Genomic DNA, 24,098 nt, shown 5'->3' on the forward strand with positions numbered 1-24,098 from the left:
TAAAATGACAATTCAACTCGATTACACCGTTTATTTAATATTTAACTTTATACTCTGGATACATATACACAGTTTGGGGAAAAAAAAAAAAACAGGTAAAAGATGCATATTGTACATCATAATCTCAATATTACAACAATCCACCGGTTCTTTCTTTTGCAATAGTGTGTTATGTAAAACTGAGTACCCAAGGCACAAAATTCGAGACAGCTAAAGTGACTCAAAATACAAAATGGCACTTTATTGCACATCTTTGGCAGGCATTTCAAAGCATGCACACAAAAGTTTCCATGCAGCCAAGGCACATTACCATGTATAAGGTATTAATAATTCAGCCTTAATAAATGCGTGTCAAAATCGTAACGTCTGTTAAAAGAGAATGTACTTTTTTTTGGCAGATGAATTTTTAAGAAAAAAAAGCATGAAATTGCATATCAAGTGCATTCTCTTAAAGACAACAAAGTAAACAATGGAGTAAGTAAACAAAAGAGTAAACTAAAGACCTCAGTAAAATGGAACAGTTATGTATGTACAGCCACCAAGTGGCCATTTTGGTCACCAAACATGTCATGGCATTGATTTTAAATCAGCATGTCGACTTTCCTTCTTGCAATCCAAAATTATAAAAAATAAATCGTATATGCACTCAGAATTGTATATTTTTAATTAGTTAAAAAAAAAAAAAAAACCCACATGGAAACAGTTGTGCTGTTTTGCAGCACAAAATATAAAACAAGCTTTGGTCATTACTTGTTTCTTAAACATATAATAAGAAAAAAATATAGCATGTAAGACTGCATTGTCCAGTCAGTGACCTTCAGTACAACAAGCTCTAGACCAATACATTGTGGTCCCCAGAAAATGAAGCTAAGAGTGCACTCGTAGCTGGTTCGAGGCTCTCTAAGCAAGGCGGTCTAGGGCCGGATGACACTCATTGAGCTGATCAAGCGATTTGTCTCTAAATTTACCCAAACTCATATACTGTGTGCTTTGGGAAAACATTTTCATACAGATGTAAAGCAGAGCAGAGCTGCTAACTGAGAACTAAGCTAAAGGACATGGCTTGAGAAATGCAGCAAAGTTGCATGTGCTAAAGGTTTGGACCAACAAACAAATAAACCACAAATAAAGTACCAGTTGATCCAATTCAGACTTAGCAACCAGATGAACACTAGTAAAAAAGCTTAAAAATTTGTGGAAAAGTTCCTGGTGAACTTTCTTATGGAAGAAAGGCACCTATAAAGTACATTAGTAAGAACACTGGTTTAAAAGCTATCCTGAGATTTTAATAAAAAAAAAAAATAGTTGAGGCACTACTTCCCTATTAATGGTTGCATGATTGTAATTTTAAGTCTTGGTTTAATAGGCCACTCAAACAATGCAGCTTCCTGAGTGCTTATATTGTGTAAACGTGCTTAATTACTGTCCAACTCTTAACATTTAATGGCTGTTAAACAGATGATGATAACACTTAGGGAGATCAATTGGCCACAAACAGAGTGAAAGTACTACTTCACATACTCGTGAGGGAATACATAGGATCAAACAGGATTTTTTTCATGGATGAACAGTGGTTCTGAGTGTTACCTATAGTAGAATCCCACATACATTAGAAGGAAATCAGATAACAGATTACACCATACAGATTTTGGTCCAAGAGATCATGTAAACTTATTAAGGCCATCATTATTAAACATGTAAAATCCCACTACAGTCTAAAGTGGTTAGAAAGCTCTAGTGAAGTATGCAATGTGTAAACTACATCCACTAAATCGCACAGCAGTAAAGTTTATCTTTCCGAACCTCTTGCTCTCCAGTTGACCTGGGTGTTCTCAGATATTGGTGAGAACATTGCTGGTGATGATGCTCACACTGATCATGCCCGGGACGTTGCTGTTCTGACGGCTACCTTTTCCCTGCAGATGAAGAACGTGATCCTTCTGCATGTCTGAAGCATCTGTGTTCACTGCCACCTGACCCAGGAACGAATCAGACAGGACGTTTCTATTGTAGATCTTGGGGGAGGAGGGAGGCAACGAGATAATCAGTTATAATCTGTAGCACGTGCTATCCACATATTATTTATACATGCATACATAAATACATTTGTGTGTTTTATATGTTTACAAGTACGCGTAACATTTTAAAGCCATGATGTACATATGTCTTATATATATGTAAAGATATATAAGTAAATGCATAAAAACCATTTGGATCAATAAACCTAAAAGATAAACAAATAACTGCAGAAAGGCCACACTGCAGACAGCACAACATCGATGCACTAAAAAAACTATAAAAATGAATTTGCAGAATGAAATTAGAACAGAATTTACTTTTACAGAATCCCCCAGGTGTTGTTAAATATTTAAATCCCTGCTTAATCCCCGCCCAGTGTCACAATAATCTGTCTTCTTCTTCTTGTTTCGGCTTCTCCCATAAGTGGTCGCCACAGTGGATCATCCGTCCCCACAACCCCCTGTCCATCTGCCTCTGTCACACCAACTACCTGCATGTCTTCCTTCACCACATCCATAAACCTCCGCCTTGGCCTTCCTCTTTTCCTCCTTGCTGGTAACTCCATCCTCAGCGTTCTTCTACCGATATACCCCATATCTCTCCCTCTGCACATGTCCAAACCATTTCAATCTTACCTCCCTCACCTTGTCTCCAAAACGTCCTACAAGCACTGTCCCTCTAATAAACGAATTTCTAATCCTGTCCATCCTCATCACTCCCAACGAAAATCTCAACATCTTCAGCTCTGCTACCTCCAGCTCCACCTCCTGTCTTTTACTCAATGCCGCTGTCTCTAATGCATACAACATCACAGGTCTCACCGCAGTCCTATAAACTTTCCCTTTCACTCTTGCAGATACTCTTCTATCCCAAATCAAGTATCACAATAGTCTGTGTATTAACTTATTGGGAGAAAACCGGTAGTTCTACGTAAATGTCTACCAAAATGTCATTATCCTCACTCCTAATATATAGACCCAGACAAGCCTTGCAAGGAATAATCCTAACTCCAAAATGCCCAGATTACATTTATTTTGGTACCTAATACACAAACACAGCATCTGTTACCTGAATGAGTATCTTCTCTTTAGGATTCTTCCTGTAGAAGAGCCCCTTTACATCGAATTCAGGATTTAGTGTGTCCTTGTGCACTGGTGAACGCACCTTCTTCCCTCCACAGCTGATGATCACATATGGGTCAGATGCTGCAAAAAGAGCCATCGTGCCAAGTCAAACATCAGTGTAGTTTTAAAACTATTATAAGCAGTACAGCATTTAAAAACATACATCCGCCAGTGTCCTGGGCCTCCAGTCCTGCGGCCTTCATCACATGCACCTGTGTAACCAGCTGTGGATAACCACAAAGGCCTGTCCAACAAGTCTGTGGAGGCTCATCCAGGGTCAGTTCCCTGAGACACAAACACAAATCAGCAAATAATATGATGAGACAAAGGTGATCTGCATGGACTCAGTGTTTTTACTGTTTGCAAGCATAACCCAAAGCTAGGAGAGGAGAACTGGGTGAACTGTTACTTGCACTCTGAAGCCACATCTGTGAAGACTCGTAACAGGAAATCTCCTTGTAGACCAGGGTCAAAAGTTGTCGGGATGATAACGTAACGACCTTCTTTCAATTCCTTCCGCAAGAACACGCTGCGGGAGTTGATGTAAGCAGAGCTGCATATTTTCTGCTGCGGCCGGTGCATGCGGTAGATCCTGTTTAGCTCCACCTAGTGGATAAAAAGCAGAGTTGGACACGATAGCAAAAAAAGTAGTACTGTATTTGCTATTATTAGTAGGTGCCATTGTGGGTCACTCATATTATGTGATTATTAAATACTGTCAAGATCTTCCCTCGTTGTGTGTGTGTGTCCATGTTTAGTGGTCTGTGTGGGTATGTTTTTTTATCCTCGTAGAGACCAAAATCCCATAATGAATAGAATATATAGAATATATATGATGGTTAAAAACTTTTGAGTTACTGGGATTAGATTTAGGGGCACATGCAGATGCATTGATAATTATGTCTGCAGAAGGTCCCAAAATATAAGTAAATTTAGGATAATGATAAAATGTGTGTATATATACCCTTTGAAGGTCGAACCCGATTGCCAAGTTTTCTCCTTTGCCATCTTTAGGAGATCTTTTATCTTTCTGCTGTACGCAGATTAAAACTTCATCCTCTGGCTTTTTCACCTCAAACACATACTGTAAAAAAGCACAATCAGACGCATCGACACAACCACAAATAAAATAAAATAGTTACTCATTGGTAATCTAATTTAAACATATATCAGAAGATTATAAACTAAATAAAAAACTGGCTGACTAAGACATTACTCATGGACATTTAGGAAAGAAAGATGGTAACCATTAAACTAATGCAGCCATCTTTATGGCCAGTAACATTATACAAATGCGTGTTTAAACAATCTTCATCAAAATCCCGCAGGTAGAAAATTCTGCTACTGTCTGGTTGACTTCGTAAACAAATCGGTTTAAATTAAATAAGCATAAGCTCACACTTTCACATACACACACCTGTGGGTTCTGGGGGTACGTAGCTTTGTTGTTAATGCAGCCGCCACTGCGGTTCTTTAGAGGGTCTTCATGGCGTGACCATGAGCCAAACTTGACATCCTCTTCCCAGGTCTTATGTATGCTCAGGTATGACGTGTTAATAAGGCGGCACAGGATCAAGTCTGTGAAGTGCTTAGTGAAATCCTCAAAGTTCATCCTGAAATGAAGGCAGAGGTCAAATAAGAAGTTTCAACAAGATTAATAGCCTGTGTGTTATTTAGCTACATCAGTCCCTAATCTATAACACATGCCAAATCCAATATGATTCAGTTCTCTTAAATGCAAGTTTTTCACCATGTGATATTCTACTTTTTATTAGCTAGTGAGAAAATGATGGTTTATAGCTGCTATAGAATAAGTGATAACAGCAATTAATGTGTAACAGGTGTGTTGTATTGCAAGTTTGCAATAAAACAGAGCCTTTGTAAAAGATTCCTGTATGTTGAAACTGTAACTGTTCCCTTGCTACCTCTCTCTTACACACACATTTACATGTACAACCAGGGAGTTATCAATAAATGTTAAGTGTAGCAATTTTTAACCATTTCCCTTTACATCTGGATCTAGGCTTGTAAATCTACACCGACCTGCCAGAACATTATGACATTATAACATTATGACTGGTGAAGTGAATAACACTGATTATCTCTTCAGCATGGCAGCTGTTATTCAGTGGGATTTATTAAGCAGCAAGTGAACTTTTTTTTTTAAAGTTGATGTGTTAGAAGCAAGAAAAATAGGCAAGAGTAAGGATTTGAGCGAATGTGACAACTGGGTCAGAGCATCTCCAAAACTGCAGCTCTTGTGGGCTGTTCCCAGTCTGCAGTGGTCAGTGTCTATTAAAAGTGATCCAAGGAAACAACAGTGGTGAACCGGCGACAGGGTCATGTGCGGCCAAGGGTCATTGATGCACGTGGGGAGCGAAGTGTGGTCCAATCCAACAGACGAGCTTCTGTATGTCAAATAGCTGAAAAAAAATTTACGCAGTTTTGCTCAGCAGGTCAGGACTGTTTGGGCAGGAAAAGGGGGACCAACACAATATTTGGCAGGTGGTCATAATGTTATGCCTGATCGGTGGTGGTAAGGTTATGCCTGGTCAGTGTAAATAGCTAATGCTATATTCTATTTTACACATTATTATAAATTATTGAATGTTATCATTAGACAGAAGTGATAATCGACTTATCTTCAGTGTGTTGTTTTTTGGTTTTTTTTGAAAAATTAAATCTTGTGAAATGTCTGCATTTAAAGGGTCTCCTACCAGAATTCACCATCATCCCGTACAGTTACTCCCAGCTTCTCCCGCTCACTCTTACTGACCCTCTGCCATTCTTCTGAGCTACAAAAATAAGAAAAGAAAGAAAGAAAGAAAGAAAGAAAGAAAGAAAGAAAGAAAGAAAGAAAGAAAGAAAGAAAGAAAGAAAGAAAGAAAGAAAGAAAGAAAGCATTCTGTAATTAGTTTCACAGGTTAATATGTTGATATCTTTTTTCTACTAAACATACTGGACAAACAATTAGATTCTAATTCTAATAGTCAATATACACAATATACACCTATTGCCAAAGCAAATGTGTTAATAGTGAAAATAGGTAAAAGGGAAGCTGTCCTCTGCCCTTTGTCCAGCAGGGGGCAGACTTGCACTAACCTGTCACTCCAAGCCCCGTTCCACTCTTTTTCCCCCCACGGGTTCCTCATGCGGATCATGGTGAGCTTCTCAGACTTAAAGAAGGCGAGCAGACCGTGGCCCAGCCGTACCTTGTGCACATCAGTCACTGCATATGCATGACCTTTGACCAGACCGCAATCCAGTCGAGCCTCCATGTCGGACTGAGAGGTCGCCTGCAGGCACACACACATTGTTATTAAGTATAATTTAAAATGTAAAAAATAATGATCAAACAAGCTACTCATTGTACTTCAGGTTTTCTTCGGTCATTATTCTTTAAACAAGTTCTACAATATTTTTTGGAATACTCATTTCAACATAAGTACTACAACATACTAATTCTAATTACTCAGACGGCATGAGTATGGTATTTACTTTACACGCAAGCATATACATTAACACCAATGCAGTTAGTCTCTTCAGAACTGACACTGTTCACAATAATTTGAATTGCTCTCAAAAAGCTAAATCATACTCGCCCTGATGGAGCAGCTGATGAGACCTCCTCTGTTGTGGACTTTGAGGACACGATCAAACAGCTTGTTTCGTTCTTCTTCGTCCTCTTTAAAGCGGCCCTCCAGCAGGTCAATGGGTTCTGAGACGCCTCCGGTAAAATCCACCAGCGCATCGGCTGTGTTTCCGCCATCCAGAGCCTCGTAGCAGCCGTTAAGCCTGAAACGTCAAAGAGAGATATTGATAGAAAGTTATGCAAGTTAGGTTAAGCTTTATTTGTTACCTCATCCATGTATACTACATGATGCCTTGATGATCAAAATATAATAGTGACCAGAATAAACAAACTTTCTTTCGGCTTCTCCCGTTAGGGGTCGCCACAGCGGATCCTCCCCACGTTTGATTTGGCACATGTTTTACGCTGGATGCCCTTCCTAACGCAACCCTCCCCAATTTATCCGGGCTTGGCACCGGCACTGAGAGTGGCTGGGGATGGTTCCCTGACCGGGGATCGAACCCGGGTCGCAGCAGTGAGAGCGCTGCATCTTAACCACTAGACCACCAGGGGACCATAATAGTGACCAGAATATTGAATAGTAATAGAAGTTAATCAAGAACATATTATAAGCAGCGATTCAGGCTACAAGAACGATTCAGGGATGCTTTAAGAATCTCATGTGCTGTGCCACATATATTACTACTGTCCTTTAAAAAAAAAAAAAAAAAAGTGGATTTCACTTGCTTGGCGTAGGCTTTTTCCACCAGTGCGCTCCAGAACTCATTGCTGTCGTTAGAATGGCAGTAAACCAGATGGCCGTTGGTGGTGGGAAGCCGATCATCAATGACCACGTCTAGCCATTCTCCAAAACGCCAAAATCGAAAATGGAATATCCCAGCGTAAGCCTCTGGTTTGTCTTTCTCCCATTCCTGGTCCTTCCAGTCTGGAATCACCTAAACAAAAAAATATATTTTTATTAATAAGTTCTCACAGTGGTCCTTTCAAGTAGAGTGACATAAACAACAGATACATACTGCTGTTTTTAAAAGAGGGTAAAAAATACTGCATTTATATAAATAATAACAGTAAAGCTCAATACATTTGATATTCTTTCTTTACACCTGACAGACTTCATTAAATTCACCTTTGCTCATTTACAAACACTGAAACCTCACTGGTAGGATAAATTATTGTTGTGGAAATCACATTTGTCCAGAAGTGCTTAAGGGAGAGCGAGTAAGCTGCTGCTTTGGACGTCATTAGGCTTCTGTTGCCTAGTGATGCAACACATTACACACCAGGCATGAATCCACTATTCGCTCCTGTATTCCACCCCTGCATATGAAATTGAATCAATGCAGTCCTTAGCAAAATTAGACTTATTGCCTTCTGGGTGCAGACAGACAGGGTAGGCGGGGTAGCCAAAGTGTGAGGTAGAAAGAGGAGAAAAAGTAGAGAGCGACCAGACAGACACATTCACACACACACACACTCTGCCACAGAGAAACTATTTCAGTCATGGCCTCAGAGACGGAGATAGAGCTGGAGTTCACCGAAGACCTGCAGCTGACTGAGGTGATGCGGCTAAGGGTTCAGTCTCTGCAGCAGCGCGGGCAGAAGAGGCAAGACGGTGAGCGGCTGCTTCTACCCCATGAGGCAGTGTACCGGCTGGACTTCTCCGATCAGGAACTGACATTCTCTCACTGGAGCGTGACCCTGACTGGGCCGGGACGCCTCTCAGTTACAGGTATCTCACAGCTGTGGACGCCTGACCTCACCAACCTGATGACGCGCCAGCTCCTGGAGCCTACGGGCCAGTTTTGGAGGACAGCTGGCGACCCAGAAGACGTGCCCATTAAATGTTTGGAGGCTGACATCCAGGAATTTGGAGAGCGGATCGCTGAGTTGGCCAAGGTCAGAAAGGTCATGTATTTCCTGTTCGCCTTCAAGGAGGGAGTGGAGAAAAGCGGCATCAAGTGCTCAGTGGTGTTCAAGAGTAACGCTCAAGCTGGCTCATGAGTTTAAAAGCAACGGAAAACTTTTGATGTTATATTGCTATTAATATTCTGAAACATACTGATGCTTATGCTGACTAACTAATCATTTGCCTCGTTTATACCCAACTGCCAAGTAGAGAATACTTTAATAGCAAACATGGGATTGTCGTAAGAGTTTATCAGACTAATTTAGGGATATATATATATATATATATATATATATATATATATATATATATATATATATATATATATATATATATATATATATATATATATATATATATATATATATATATATAAAAAGCACATACCTTGCCCAAAATGCTGCTTTAAGTATAATTATTTTTGTGAAACTTACATATATATTAACCTAACAGAGCATATATTAGATACAGAGCATTTTAACAAAGTGACAAATGTAAATGAAGTAATATTACTCTTATATTAGAGACGGTGTTGATAGAAAAAATGTATTCGCTTACACCACCTCCAATGTTCTTCTTCAAATATTACAAATATATTATTTATAAATAAATGAAAAACATTTATTTGTGAAAAGCTCAAAATATAAACATATGTAAAACTATTAAAAATCAAAGAGCTCTATCAATTTAATATTTTTAACATGTGTCAGAGTCTCTCTTCATTAGTATGTATCTGTGTGTGTGTGTGTGTGTGTGTGTGTGTGTGTGTGTGTGTGTGTGTGTGTGTGTGTGTGTGTGTGTGTGTACAGAAATCCAATCAGACATTCAGTTGTTCATTCTTCGCTGCAATGTCAGTCCTATCAGACATTAGGTCACTGTACACTTTAATCAATATTGCAGTTCATGATTATGTACTACCTCAGGCAAACAGTGTGGTGACAAACATCACAGCTTTCACTATCAGTCGATATACATGACATTCAAAAGCTTGTGGTGTCATTTGAACAGTCCCACATTATGCTCCTAATGAGTCCTAAGTTCTGTCTGTTTAAGACAATGCAGCATTCAGGCATAACTTTATGACAACCTATCTAATATTGTTTTGGTCCCCCTTTTGCTGCAACAACAGTTCTGACCCGTTGAGCATCAACAGCATTGACCACCTTCAGCAATTTGAGCTACAGAAGCTCATCTGTTGAATCAGACCACATCGGCCAGCCTTCACTCCCACGTGCCTTTCCCACCCATGACCCTGTCACTGGTTCATCACTGTTTTTTCCTTGGACCACTTTTGATATATACGGACCACTGCAGACCAGGAACCGCCTACAAGAGCTGCAGTTTTAGACATGCTCTGACCCAGTAATCTAGACATCACAATTTGGCCCTTGTTAAACTCACACTTGCCCATTTTCCTCCTTCTAACACATCAACTTTTAGAACAAAATTTTAATTTGCTGCTTAATATATTCTATTAACAGGTGCCATGATGAAGAGCAAATCAGTGTTACTCATTTACCAGTCATAATGTTATAATGTCATAATGTTATCCCTGAGCGGTGTATATTACATATAACACACAATGTTTATACCAGGGGTATTCAATCTTTTCCTCCAACAGCCAGAGTGGGTGCAGGTATTTTTCCCCCCAACCAAGTCACACCAGCCATTTGTGGACAAGACTGGACACCACTGGTTTTGACTAATGCTTTAATTCTAAATAGGGGTGTATTCTATGTATTCGTACCAAAACTTTTCAGTACAGGGCTTTTGATTCGGTACACACGTGTACTGTGACTCAAAAGGGGTCAGAACATTCAAGCGCTTCCTTTCTAAACATAACATGTTCATGGAACTCGCTTTATCTGAAGAGGTACTGTCATGCTGAAACAGGTTTTGACCTCTTTGTTCCACAGGGAAATTATTAATACATTAGCATTCAAAGACATTCTATGCAATTGTGTGTTTTTAATTTTGTGGCAATGTATGGGGTAAGAACCACATAAGTGTGTGAGAATCAGGAGCTTTATATAGTGCATGCATAAAAAAAAAGAGAAAATATTAAAAGGAAACTTCATTTATTAGAACTATAGATTTACAGTAGCCTTGCCTCCTTCACTGGGATGGACAGGTACAGAGACCACACCGCCTTCATCCGACTCACAAGCACTCAAGCTACTGGACCATCCCAGACAGAAGCAGACCCAACGGAGATTTAGGTCATATACTGACTAAAAACATAAAAGGGAAGCATAACCAACAGAACAGAACAAGAACAGAAAACCCTAAAGACCACCAACAAAAATGTGTGTGTGTGTGTGTGTGTGTGTGTGTGTGTGTGTGTGTGTGTGTGTGTTTATACGGGTGCATGTGCGTGCATGTGTACATATGTATGTGTGTAATCAGAGGAAAGCATAACAATAATGACTGGCTCCTCAGAGACAGAATTAGAAGAATGTGTACAGATGTGCTAGAGAGATACCAGTAATGAGACCACAGGAGGGAATGATGTACAAAGCAGGGAGAGAGAACCCCCAGAATGGAACTAAGAAGGAGCCTAGAGATTACAGTAGAAAAGGAAAAAATATATAATAATAAATAAAATCCACTACAGATGAGAGACACAGCTCAGGCGTTACACTCACTTACACTCTATAGTTACTTTCATCACATAAAGCTGCATGAGACAAGAAAAGCAAGACAATACATATTAGATTTTGTGTTTACAGTAAAGTGAATTTCATAAGAATACATATTAACCTCAGCACCTTTGATGAAAGAGTCAGTGAGCAGAATACTCATTACCACACCTTTTTCCTGTATATAAATAATGGTGCAATTCTCTAAAACAGTGTTTAACACTGAAGTACAGTGAGTGAATAAAAATATTTAGTAACACTGAATCCAAAGGTTCAATACCTTCATAAACAATGACCAATAAACTGACAAAATTAAAGGAAGACAAACAATAAGAAAGCTAGCTCAATATAAATACATAGCAAAAAGGAAACCTTCTGAATCAGTTTTCTACAGTAAATGAAAGGGCATGGAATGTAACCTGTTGCTGTGCCTAAACCGTTCTCACTCATTATTAGGCCAAGGTGGATAAAGAAAGCAAAAAGGCAAAATGCGTTTTTACGACTTCCTACACACCATAAAACAGGAGTGAGGAACAATCCCTGAGTAAACAAAAAGCCAGAGGGGGGCCAGGTGTATCCCTCAAATTTTCAGCCAATGCCTTAGCTTCCATACTCCACATTACAGATATAAAATACAAACCAAGTGTCTATTCAGATATGAACTGGAATCTGGTTATTTCTATAGCATGCATCAGAGAATACAATGACAAGGTGTCATAACTCCTCTTAATGCACAACAAGATGCAAACTTGCTGGGGCTTGCAACAGGTACGTGGTTCCATTAAAATCACAGTTGTGCATTCTTGGTTGCGCATAAATCTAATACTACTTAACAATACTGTGCTAATTCTGTATCTATAGTACATTTCACATACGGCGACACAATATTAAATGGATAAGAAATGTGTTGTTTAACAAAGAATAATGAATATTCACTTATGTGCTAGCATTTAAATTGACAGGCGTATTAGCGAAGCAAAGGAAAAAAACTAAAGAAACAGCTCCTGAATAGCATGTTGCCATTATTTAGCCAACATCTCTCCCTTCCTCAGGTAAAGATTTCACAGATTAAAAAAAGAGAATTGAAAAGCATTTAGCAATCTATGAATCCCATTTTAATTAATCTCTAATGACTACAGTATTTGTGGAAAAAAAAAAAGTGCTCCCACAGTAACATAAATTAGAGGCTAGAAGCATTTAATGATTATGACCCCTATGGTGGCAAACTTAGACAACTACATTACAAATAGCTTATCTGTTTACCTCAGAATATCTCATATATTTATTCAAACATGCTTTGCAATGTCTCTGTAACAGGACAATGTACTTTTTTTCTTTGTCTAATCAACTTAAAGAGAGATGCACCTCAGGTCTGAAAGTCATTAGGAAGTAGCACTGTAGCAAACATGTTGGCTTAAAATGCTGGTTTAACATTTTGGTATAAAAAATACTTTTTTTTAAAGCCACCCCAAAATGTTTTAAAGCCCAAAGCCAGGGCCTGGAAACAGACATGGTTGAGGCAGGGTTTATGACGTTTAGTGGAGGAAGGCCAAGGAGGAGGTTTATGGATGTGGTGAGGGAAGACATAAGGTAGTTGGTTTGAAAGAGGCAGATGTAGAGGCCAGGGGGGTATGGAGACGGATGATCCGCTATGGCGACCGGTAATGGGAGAACCCGAGAGAAGAAGAAGAAGATTTCACATTACACTGAGACAGAGCAGCCTGTGAGTATTAATGCATGAGAGCAGAGGGCAAATGAGGCCCCAAGAGGGGCAATGACACAGAGTTTAGGAACAATTTATCTGCCTCATCAGTTATGCAGTAAAAACAAGGGAAGGAAAGCAACAGAACATGAACGCTTAATCGATGAAAAACTCAAACGAGCAAAACATTTGTGTAAAGAAAGCACAGGCTTACAGTACATGCAGCAAATGAGGTTTTTGAGCCTATGAACATCATTAACTACTATTAAACATGTGCTTTTAATCAACTTTCTCATGATAACTGCTAAATATTTTTGCTTTAGTTGATCTAGTTTGATCATACCATAATTCAGAAAATTCGAAGCTCAAGGAAGAGAAGCTACAAGAGGAAAAGACCATTACGCATATACTGACAAGAAAAGGAATCTAAGTCTACATTCTGCTTACTTAGGCTAAACCAGCATAATAAATCAATTGATATACTGGTATTAGTGTTATGATTTAATAAAGAACTTATACTAAGGCAAATCTGTGAACAGTAAATTATTTTGACCTGATTTCTGCTAAAAAAAATAAAAAAAATTTACAAATGTTTTTTTAAACAAATTGTAAAAAATAAAAATAAATATATATATATTTTTTTTAAGTCACTGTTAAATACAATTAAAAACAACAACAACAACAACAACAATGCAGTGGAATCTATCCAGATGGGATTTAAATGCTGATCCTGAATGCCTATGCCCTGTCACTGTCTCACACACATTGATATTGACATATTGATTAAATTGGCATGCTTACACCGATGACTCAGTAGATCCCGGATTGGTATGTACTTTGTAACTCTACTTTGAACTCTACTAGGTACTGCCCAATATACACACGATCCAGGCACATTCCATCGAACAGCTCCTTACAGTTCCTTATTTGAACACTTAACAAACAAAGGCAAGATATCAATACCAACATGAGGACACTCACTTTCTGCCACAGGGCCTCTCTGGAAGCCAGGCTAGAACAGGCTGCTACAAACCAGCAGTTTCCCAGTTGCCCCTGTTGCAGGTCATGAGCGCTGATACCATTGACAAACAAGTGTGGGTCATCACAGATTTCCTGAAATAGAAGGACAGTGAATTCATTGGTTAGATATGTAAATTTCCAGCCCTTAATTTGGCTTACAGAATATGCAAAATGTTAATAATTTCAATAAAAAATGTAACGAGAAACCACTCATTTTTATTTAGTACTGCCAAGAATTTTGCATATACTACACAAATCGCAATAATATCCACATTTACACAAATGACCAAGTTCGAAATTGATAATGATCACTGTTTTGATGTTTTCTTACAGTTCATGTTCATGAGTACCTTGTTTGTCCTGAGCAGTAAAATTTTTTGTGTATTTGACACTTTATTCTACTGTCTTCTGGGAAACGTAAATGGCTTAAGTTTAAACACACTATGACGAGTTGCTAAATCAATCGATGTAAATGAAATAAAATTAGACCATCAAATCATTCATTATTTATCATAAATGCCAATGTTTAAAGTATAGAGCAAAAATGAACCTTGCTGTTTCAATTCTTTCAGAGGAGGCTGTTTATGCACAGCAGTCAATCAGACCAATATGATGCTTTTCTCTACTTTCTTTCCTGCTGTAAAAAACAATCAATGCTGCATTATCTGTGACCTCCACATGCCTATATTCTTTCTGGTATCCAGGAAGCGAAATGGTGAAAACTCCATGATAAATTTTGGTTAATCCTGTTTCTGACATTATTGGTTGGTAGGCAATATTATAAAAATTAAAAAATTATAAAAAAAAAAAAATCTTTTGTACTATTTAGTTTAACTAAAGTTATTAAAAACTAAGGGGCAGGTTCAAACCTAAATCCACTTTCTATCTACAATACAGCAAGATGTGTATATGTTAAAAAACTTTAAAAAAAAACGCAATGCAAAACAAAAACATGTGACCTCTTAGGGGAAGTGGTTTTCATTTGGAGGCTCTCCTCCATTCTGTCTGGTGACCACTGAAAATTACCAGTTATTTGGTCTTTTTAGTGAGTTTGAAAAACAACAACCAAACCACAAACAAAAAGGGAAACTTCAGTACTAATAACACCACTTCTGCACTAGTAACATGGTTTCACAGTTATAGTCTTTTTTGCTTCAAAATGAACAGCTAATTTGTGTATAATGTAAACTAATACATTACTTTGCTAACCACATGGAAACTGAAATTCAGTACATGCCTACAGACAACCATGAACTACAAACCTGGGACAATCCTACATCTCAGAAGTCAAACACTATGGGGCGTACTTCACACTGCAATATCCTTGCACAAACACACCTCACCCACATTACACACTTAAAACCATCTCCACCCATAAAAACAATTCTAACTAACCAACCTGTCTGGATTTACAAACCTCAATGTGTTCCCTGCACACAGTCATGTTATAAAGCCCCACCTATTCAGCTTTTGCCAAAAAACATCGAAACTATTACAATAAAAAACATCAGAATAAACACACAAAGAAAGGTCCACAAAGACTAATGCAAGGACATTAGGATAATGCTTATCTGCATTTTTAACTGTGAGCTTCATTAATATTTAAAGCCGGAATGTATTGGGAAATGTGCAATCGATTTGCCAGAGCCATGATAATAGCCTCAGCTGTATTTTATGTATAGTGTATCAGATAGTAAGCTCTTCGTGATCAACGTGATGAAAGATGAGAGAAATACCAACAAAAATGACTCTATTGTACAAAGATTTTAATATAAATCAAAATATATATTTTATATTAGGCACCTGTCTCACATATGCCATACATTTCCTTTGTTTTTGTACAACAAATAATTACTATAACAAAATTGTTACATTATTAAGATGATATTAGGAAAAGAACAGTAAATAATTTAATTATGGCTTTTACTTTTTTTATCTTAATTTATATAACATTTATTTTGCTCACAGATCTGTTAAATTCTTGATTCTGACTGATCAGAATATGTAGATTTTCTTTTCTACATTTTTTTTTTTAAATAAACTGTCCTTTCTAGAGGAAAAATCTACACAAGGTCTTGTATGGCAGACATTCTGCATATCCAAATTGTAATAAAACCCGCAATGATTTTAAAGCATATTTGAAAAAAAGTTTTAAGAATCAATGCTTTGCATTTTATACATTAAAAATGCTTTTTTAACAGAAGAGAGAAATGGAAAAACTAAGAGAGGTTTATAGCAGTTTACAGCTTCTATAGCATAAGTAATAATAAGATGAACTGCTTCACAGACATCCTACAATATCACATGAATCTATATACAGATAAGCATAATTATAAGAAGAAAAACATTAGCATTTCGAAATTATTGTTAAGGATTTCTGGCATTGTTTATTCTTCCTTTTTAGTATCTGCAATAATAAGCCAATCAGAAATAAACATCAGACTCACTTATAAAATGAAAATACTTTTGTCTTATTGTTTTTTTTCTGCAGTAATAAATAACGAATCAAAATGGTCTGTTGTGTTTGTTGTTTGATCTTTGTGCCATGATGGAGAGTATGGTAACCTTTACATTATTTTAGCTAACAGTAAAAAAAACGTGACATTTAAATATAATGTGGTCAAGACCTGTATGGAAATAATTCAGCTGTCAACCAATTAGAATTAGGTATTAAACAGTGCTGAGGAACAAAATTGCTGAGACACCACACATTGATCTGACTAAAATAAAAAAATTCTGACTAAAAAGTGTGCATTTTTATATTTTTATTTCTTAAAATTAAATTAACTAAAAGTGGTAGATCAGTGGTTAAATGTTTCCGATCGAAACGTCATGAATTCAAATCTCAGCACAACCAAGTTGCATCTATTGGTCCCTTGAGCAAGGACCCTAAATCTGGCTCTTACCCCTCAAACGCTCAGTTGTATAAATAAGACAATCGTAAGTCAATCAGGATAAGGGCATTTACCAAATGCTGTAAATGTAAATGGTTGGTTTGAAACACAGAGACTAAGGTTACTGCTCATGAGAAGCTCTTGAGTTCCTTTATCAATAAATATTTATTATAAATATACACAGTGGAACCTCGAAACCTCGCGACCCCGATAGTTGGCGGCTTTTTGTTATACACAGTGGAACCTCGAAACCTCGCGACCCCGATAGTTGCCGGCTTTTTATTTGGAACTGGACTAAGAGTAACTCCGAGAAGCCATGAGTGGCTCGAACGTTCGGAGTAACATTTCAAAACAGAGTTTGTACTAATAAATTACCTAACAATAGTTGAAAAACTATTTTATCATTTTATTATTCATTTAAAGTAGTAAATAAATACCTCACAATTTTCATTAAATTTACAGTACAGTACATGTACACCCATTTAAATCGGTTTTATATTCCATTACTGGGTTAAAACCTCGTAATTGTTTGTTAATCGCAAGAGGTCATAGAACGTAACCCCCGCGGGTATGGCGGCTGCACTGTATATAAATATTTAGGGGTTTTTTTAATGCCTTGATTTTTTTTTTTTTACCAAACAAGGACCTAAGCTCTATTTCCTTTTTCCAAATGTGTACACACTTGCACAGACACATATGATCCACATGGGCTAAGAAACCGATTACTGGAATAGAATCCAGGCATCATATTTCTTCAAATCAAATAATAAATCATTTCTAATAACAATTATACAGTATAATGTTTACAGGGACACTTGAATAATCTTATAACCAGAAGTATAATTGATAATCAAAACGAAATAATGTATTGTGCAGTTCTAGATTGCGTTTGTTTTTAACATAAAGTAATAATATTTCAATACATAAAATAGAGGGGTGGAATGGGATATGATCCAGTCACTAATCCGAAACCTAACCCACGAGATAAACAAAACACAACACAAAATATACACACTTTCCCATTCAAAAACACACCTTCATCTCCACCAACCAATAACTTTGGGTCTAAGAATAAGATTTGAAATAGCATCACTGAAATGGAATCTCCAGCATTTCTTTTTTCCTTTTTTTTCCTTTAGGAGAATGAAAGATCATAATGATTGGCAGCACTAGTCTCGACTTCATCTTTTATTTTCAAGTTTGCTTCCAATATCCTCCTTAAATATAAACAAAAAATAAGATCCGTTATAGTCGTGCTATTGTCCATAGTCGTGCTATTGTCCTGCTAGCTTTGTACTCTGTGTGCATAGGCTTTAGGTTTATTAGCTTCCAGTTCATGCCAAAGCTTTTTAATAGGGTTTGAGTCAGAGCTCTATGGCACGCCACTCGAAAGTCTCCACGCCAACCCATGTAAACCATATTTTAATGGAGCTCACCTTGTACACTTGTTTGATCTCCTAGTTTAAGTGAACGTGAACATTTTATGCTACCATATTAAACAACATCTAATACAATTTTGTGGCAACAGTTTGTGGAAGAACCACATATTGGCTGAAAATCTCAGGTGCCCCAATAGTTTTGTCTATTTAGCATACATTAACAAATATTCTTTTAGTTGCTTCAGGTTACATTTTTTAAACACATTATCCTTAAAAAAAAAAAAAAGAAAAGAAAAAAAAGGCACAGATTTTATCGTCATCCACAATTCTTTTTCTTTTTTTTCTGCTTCTCCTTCTGTTGTAAAAATCTGGTTTTGACCAAAGTATCCCTTTTAAACAGCCCTCGTAACATTGCATCTTCAGTTCCTCACCTTGGGTCTCTTCCATGTGATTTTACCAATGCGGTTGCCTTGATAGAAAAGCGAACGGTCCTCTGCTGGAAAAAGCGGGTCCTCAAACAACGTCTTGTTGTGCTGGCATTGCTTAATCAGAGCGGCAAACTGCTGGCCCTCAAAGGGCTTGACTAAGAAGAACATAATGAGCCTGTAAAAACAACAGAGAGCAAAAAATGAAGAGGAGGAAGGTGATCAGACCACACGGAACAGCCTTCGCGCCCCAAGTGCATTAGTGAGCCTCGGCCGCCCATGACCCTGTCCCCGGTTCACCACTGTTCCTTCCTTGGATGACTTTTAATAGATACTGACCACTGTACACCAGGAACAACCCACAAGGGCTGCAGGTTTGGAGTCAAACTCCATAAATCCATACACTTGCCCATTTTTCCTGCTTCTAGCACATAAACTTTTACTTGCTTCCTAATATATTCTACCCACTAAAAGGTGACAGAAGGAAGAGATAATGTAATAAAATCATAATTGTATGACTGGTCGGTGTATATTTTGTAGATTTGGAAAACCCAAGGTCAAAATCTTTTATTTTTTTCTTCAAAATATAATTTTATGCACTTATGTGTTGGTTACCAAGATGCTGGGTAGCTACAATGCAATTAAAAATTACCATAATCCTGATCAGTCCAGTTTGTAACCAGAGGCTATCTTGTAAAAAGTTCTGTGGATTAGTGACATTGGACCAGATTTTTTAATGTTTTTGACTTCAATCATTTCTGCTTGAGATACATGCAAATAATATTTGAATCCAGGAACGACTTATCAGTTTTTAACAGTATCGGTTTTTTCCAGGCTGCACAGCATATGTTTTCATTCAGTTTCAGTTAAAAAAAAAACCTCCAAACACTGAGGCAAATAAATAAATAAATGATATTCCAACTACTTAATATTTTTTTATTTTGTTCGAGGACTAAAGAAAATAATTTTTCTTCATTGTGATTCACAGAAGATAAACACTAAATTGTTTACAGGGTCCTCATAATATTCTACAAAAATGGTTTCAGAATTCTTTGGTCAAATGCTGTAGGGCAACATTTTCCATGTGTTTTTGATCGAAGAGAAGTAGTGTTCAGTAGTGTAGTGCCAGCGCCAGTGTTTTCTCTATAGCATTGAAGCTCTCAAAAAGGCTTGGGCGGGGAGAACATACTGTTGTCCGTGATAAGTGATAACAGATATTAGAGGAGGAGCTCCAAATGGAATTGCTGTAGAAGGTTTTGAAAATCCTGAATGAAAAAAAAATGTTGGTGGTCAGAGTTTTCCATATTGTTGGAGAAAGAGCAGGGCAGATTTTACTACTTGAATGTGTTGCTGCCTTGTGACATAAGGAGATGTAAACCCTTTAAATGCATACTGCTCCAGCATTTCTGGATAATTTAATGATACAGACACCATTAGGAACTATTAAGGGAACCCCCTCAAAGAGAAACCGAATAACACACAAGGGTTATAGATTTAATAAAAATATATATATAATAATAATTGAGAATGGAGCTTGAAATTGAAACTTGTTTCCCTTTTGTTTCTTGGTTTTTAACTGCCCAAGTCCAAGGCCTTATAAATTAGCAGGAATCCTGCGGTTTACTGTTGTGTGTGTTTAATGTTATTCAGTTTATTTTTATGTTGCCGCTTGTTCCCATGTGTTCAGTCACCGTGAGTTAAGAATAGAGTCGCGAATAACTATTTCATCTGAAACTGAAAAGGTTTTACACGGTCCCACACAAGACACTTCCTGTGTTTTGAATGGCAATGTGGGCTTTTGTATGATCCATACAAAAGGGATCATGTGGCGAAAAGTCATGACGATGACTCATTCACTTATTTCCTCAAATTGCCTGAATACTGGCAAATAAAATTACAATGGCTGAAAATTCAGCTCAGATGCTGGAAGCGAGAAAAACATTCACCCGTGATCATATAAGTGGAACGAACAGTGGGCCGCTCCTTTTTTTTGTTTGCTCTGGCGTACTGCTTTTCAGTCCCCTCCTTTTGAAGTGGACTTGCAAAACCTGTATGAAGGGGAGGGATCTGCTCACAGCTACGGAAAAGCAAACACAAGCCTGTTGTCTGGGAGATTAGTCAGATGATGATAACTGTGAGGATCCCTCATCCAGCTAACCCTGCTTCTGGACTTGATAATCACACTGACAGAAAGCAGAGGCTGCCAGAGGTGCATTAAATATGTGGATGGTTTGTGGGAAATGATGTTACTGGTTGGTTTGAGACTTTCCCCAGCTGTACCACAACCAGGTAGAACACAAGATGCAGCATAATTGTTGTGTTAGTCAAAGAATGCAAGGTTTTACACAGAAGTGGGAAGTAACCAAGTACAAATATTTTGTTACTATACTATTTTTGTGCTATCAGCACTTTACTTCACTATTCATTTTTCAGACAACTTTTTACTTTTACTCATTAGGTTTTTACACAAATATCTGTCATTTCTACTTCTTACATTTTTAAACCAGGCTCATTTCTTTAGTTTTAATCTATTTGATGACGAGCAATATTTTGTCTTTTCACTGCATGCCGTTTTCAGCCCTTCAACTTATTTCCTGTCATTGCATGACTTTTTCAACCGATCACTGGTGTATCATTTCCTGGCTCTCCCACACTACAGATGCAGGCTAGTTTATGATGCCAACCATGAGCAGGCAGAAGGCAAAAAGTAGTCTGGGGTTAACGTGGATGAGACAGAGGGAGTCAGTGATGTAAATATGACTGATAACAGAGACAATCCTGATCATCATCATCTTTTCTCTGCTTGTGTTCTATATGGTGGTTGTTCAGCCGGGATACATTCATTAGATAACTACATTTGAAATTATTTTGTATTAATATATGTTAATTAGGGCTGTCAAAATTAACGCGTTAACGCAAATTCATTTTAACGGCACTCATTTTATTAACATGCGATTAATGCAGCGTGCATTTCTGTTTGACCATTTTTATAAAAAATATAAATAAATAAATATATAGGAGATATGATATTAAAACTTTCAGCGCAACGTGTATTCGCGACGTCCTTCCTTTACTCAGATATAAACAAATAAATAAACTCCACCGAAAACTAATTTTGAATCAATAAACATTTGTTTTACTGATGCGCCAAGTCCCAAATCAGCATCAAAATCCGCCATGATGCACACAATGAACTCTCTGGGGTCGACGACGGCACCGGCGCGTTTTGTGGCATTTTTTTTTCCTCATAACGCCGAAACGAACTTAAATTACTCTGTCTTGTTTGGTCGTACAGATAAGAGCAATACATCATTCGAATCTGTAATGGATTTAATTTTATTTGTATTCACTCATAATAACAAAACACTGTAAAATTAAGAAAAGGGAATGGGGGTGCACTCTGTCATCTCTCCTCAAAAACACAAATAAAACTGCCTGAATCTCAGTGAATACTTGCCTTACAAACATAATAATAATACCTTTAAATAAACCAATTTACATCAAAAACAAGTATTCTCTGATTAGGTCAACTGTATGAAAGTTATGAGATACAGTTTTTTCCGGTATCACCTCATTTACTGTCCGTGTGGAAACAGCAAATGTTCCGTTTGGTGTCCTGATAATTTATTTTATTTTAAAGCACCATGATTAAAACATTTTTAAAAAATATTGTTTATGCTCTATGTTGAGTTTGGTTTCACTAATAATGAACATACATTTGCATAAAGCATCCATATATTGTCCATACCCATGTTGATTAGAATATTAAAATCTTGAAAAAGTTTTAACTTAAGGTACATTTAGAACAGATAAAAATGTGCAATTAAGTTGCGATTAATCGTGAGTTAACTCATGACAATCATTCGCTTAATCGCGATTAAACATTTTAATCGATTAACAGCCCTAATATTAATATGACGTGATGTCCAGTTTCCAGCGTGACACTAAAACAGGTAGTAGTAATGACTAATCTTTACTTAAGTACATGTCAGAGCCCAAATTTCTTTACTTTAACTTGAGTAAAAAAGTATAGTCAGTACTTCAACTTTTACCAGAGTCTTATAAAACATGAGTATCTGTACTTCTACTTAAGTGGAGGATGTGTGTACATTTTTGCCACCTCTGTTTTACATTTGCTGTAGGTGGACTCACTTTTTGATTTATTTACACTGAACATCTTTGCGTTTTCTCACCCTTGGGATGTTTGAGTGAACTCGTTTGCTCCTAATTTAGCTTTAATCAACATGTTTAAGCAGGAAATTACTTACAGCAAGGTGGAGAAACACTGCAACAGATAATGTCAGTCACACCTGCCTAACCTGTTGTGTTACCAGGTGATCTGGCCCAATTCATGTGAATGTGTAGAAGAAACCATATTTAGGAGTTCAACTAACAAGGAAATAAATGTTCTCAAAGACACCTTTCCCAGGTGTGTTAGGAACAGGAAGTGTCTAAAATCCCTGAGTACTTTTCGGCTTCTCCCGTTAGGGGTCGCCACAGCGGATCCTCCGCACGTTTGATTTGGCACGTTTTATGCTGGATGCCCTTCCTAACGCAACCCTCCCCAATTTATCCGGGCTTGGGACCGGCACTAAGAGTGGCTGGGGCTGGTTCCCTGACCGGGAATCGAACCCGGGTCGCAGCGGTGGGAGCGCTGCATCTTAACCACTAGACAAAATCCCTGAGTACAGAACCCCTAAATACCCTGCAGTGAAAATCTATATGATGCTTCTGGTTTAAAGAAACATTTAAAAGGCATGCAAAAACAAGCACGAGCAAGCCCCAAAACCTAAACATTTTTATGCCCCGAAAAAATTATATTAATAAACTTTAATCAAGCCCAGAGCTGCTTTTTGAATTGGAATAATCAAAACTTTGCAAACTTGTTACATGAAAATTGTTTCACGCGCCAATTGCCAGCAATAAGAAGAAAAATTGGCGCGTGCAAGCTGCAAAACCTGGTTCAATCAGACACAGGTAACATTTTGTTATGCAAAAAAAAAATTCACTCTATTTTTGTTTACCTGTAAAGTGTCTTCCGGACCTAATGTGTCGCTTCTCCCCCTGGGGACTTCACGACACACACTGCAGCCCTGCGGCTCGCCTGCTTTGGATTGTTTGTGATCCTCTGCTCTTCCGTGCTCTCCGAGGGGCGGCGCTGCGCAGTGGGGGGAAGCCGCTCTGTATACAAAAACAACGCCCTCTCTGCCTCTAACTCTGATTGGTCACAACGCTCCCTGGCCGATATTTCCGCTGCTCTGATTGGTTAAAATTTTCAGCATTGTGAAACTAACTAGCTATGTTCTGAGATTGCAGGAAGGCTTTTTTTTTCTTTCCTGGTTACTAACTGTTCATATGTAAATTTTTTTGGTGGTGATCGTGGAATTAAAACCTGGAA

The 24,098-nt window shown here is 37.7% G+C and overlaps 2 protein-coding genes across 2 annotated transcripts; one reads left to right on the forward strand and one right to left on the reverse strand.

Annotated features, from left to right (window-relative positions):
• Nucleotides 1–20: 20 nt before the first annotated feature.
• capn5a (calpain 5a) lies at nt 21–23,901 on the reverse strand. Its single transcript, XM_083552980.1, has 13 exons — nt 23,725–23,901; nt 18,707–18,878; nt 13,964–14,095; nt 7,462–7,670; nt 6,746–6,938; nt 6,246–6,439; nt 5,861–5,938; nt 4,561–4,756; nt 4,108–4,227; nt 3,553–3,749; nt 3,307–3,428; nt 3,088–3,224; nt 21–2,015 (listed from the first exon to the last, which is right to left on the reverse strand). The coding sequence occupies exons 2-13, from the start codon at nt 18,869–18,871 to the stop codon at nt 1,833–1,835; spliced, it is 1,926 nt and encodes a 641-aa protein (XP_083409106.1). The 5' UTR covers nt 18,872–18,878; nt 23,725–23,901; the 3' UTR covers nt 21–1,832.
• On the forward strand, nt 7,678–8,910 carry ompa (olfactory marker protein a). Its single transcript, XM_083553195.1, has one exon. The coding sequence runs from the start codon at nt 8,236–8,238 to the stop codon at nt 8,734–8,736; it is 501 nt and encodes a 166-aa protein (XP_083409321.1). The 5' UTR covers nt 7,678–8,235; the 3' UTR covers nt 8,737–8,910.
• Nucleotides 23,902–24,098: the final 197 nt, after the last annotated feature.

The sequence above is a fragment of the Silurus aristotelis genome (assembly GCF_946808225.1).
Source record: "Silurus aristotelis genome assembly, chromosome: 10".
NCBI classification, from domain to species: Eukaryota; Metazoa; Chordata; class Actinopteri; order Siluriformes; family Siluridae; genus Silurus; species Silurus aristotelis.

Excerpts from the sequence above, each read along its gene's own strand:
- capn5a (XM_083552980.1), bottom strand. The coding sequence starts at position 18,871 with ATGTTCTTCTTAGTCAAGCCCTTTGAGGGCCAGCAGTTTGCCGCTCTG. Across the intron at positions 14,096-18,706 it reads TCACATGGAAGAGACCCAAG|GAAATCTGTGATGACCCACA; the intron begins GTGAGGAACTGA and ends CTTCTATTTCAG. Across the intron at positions 3,225-3,306 it reads GGCCCAGGACACTGGCGGAT|CATCTGACCCATATGTGATC; the intron begins GTATGTTTTTAA and ends CTCTTTTTGCAG.
- ompa (XM_083553195.1), top strand. The coding sequence starts at position 8,236 with ATGGCCTCAGAGACGGAGATAGAGCTGGAGTTCACCGAAGACCTGCAG.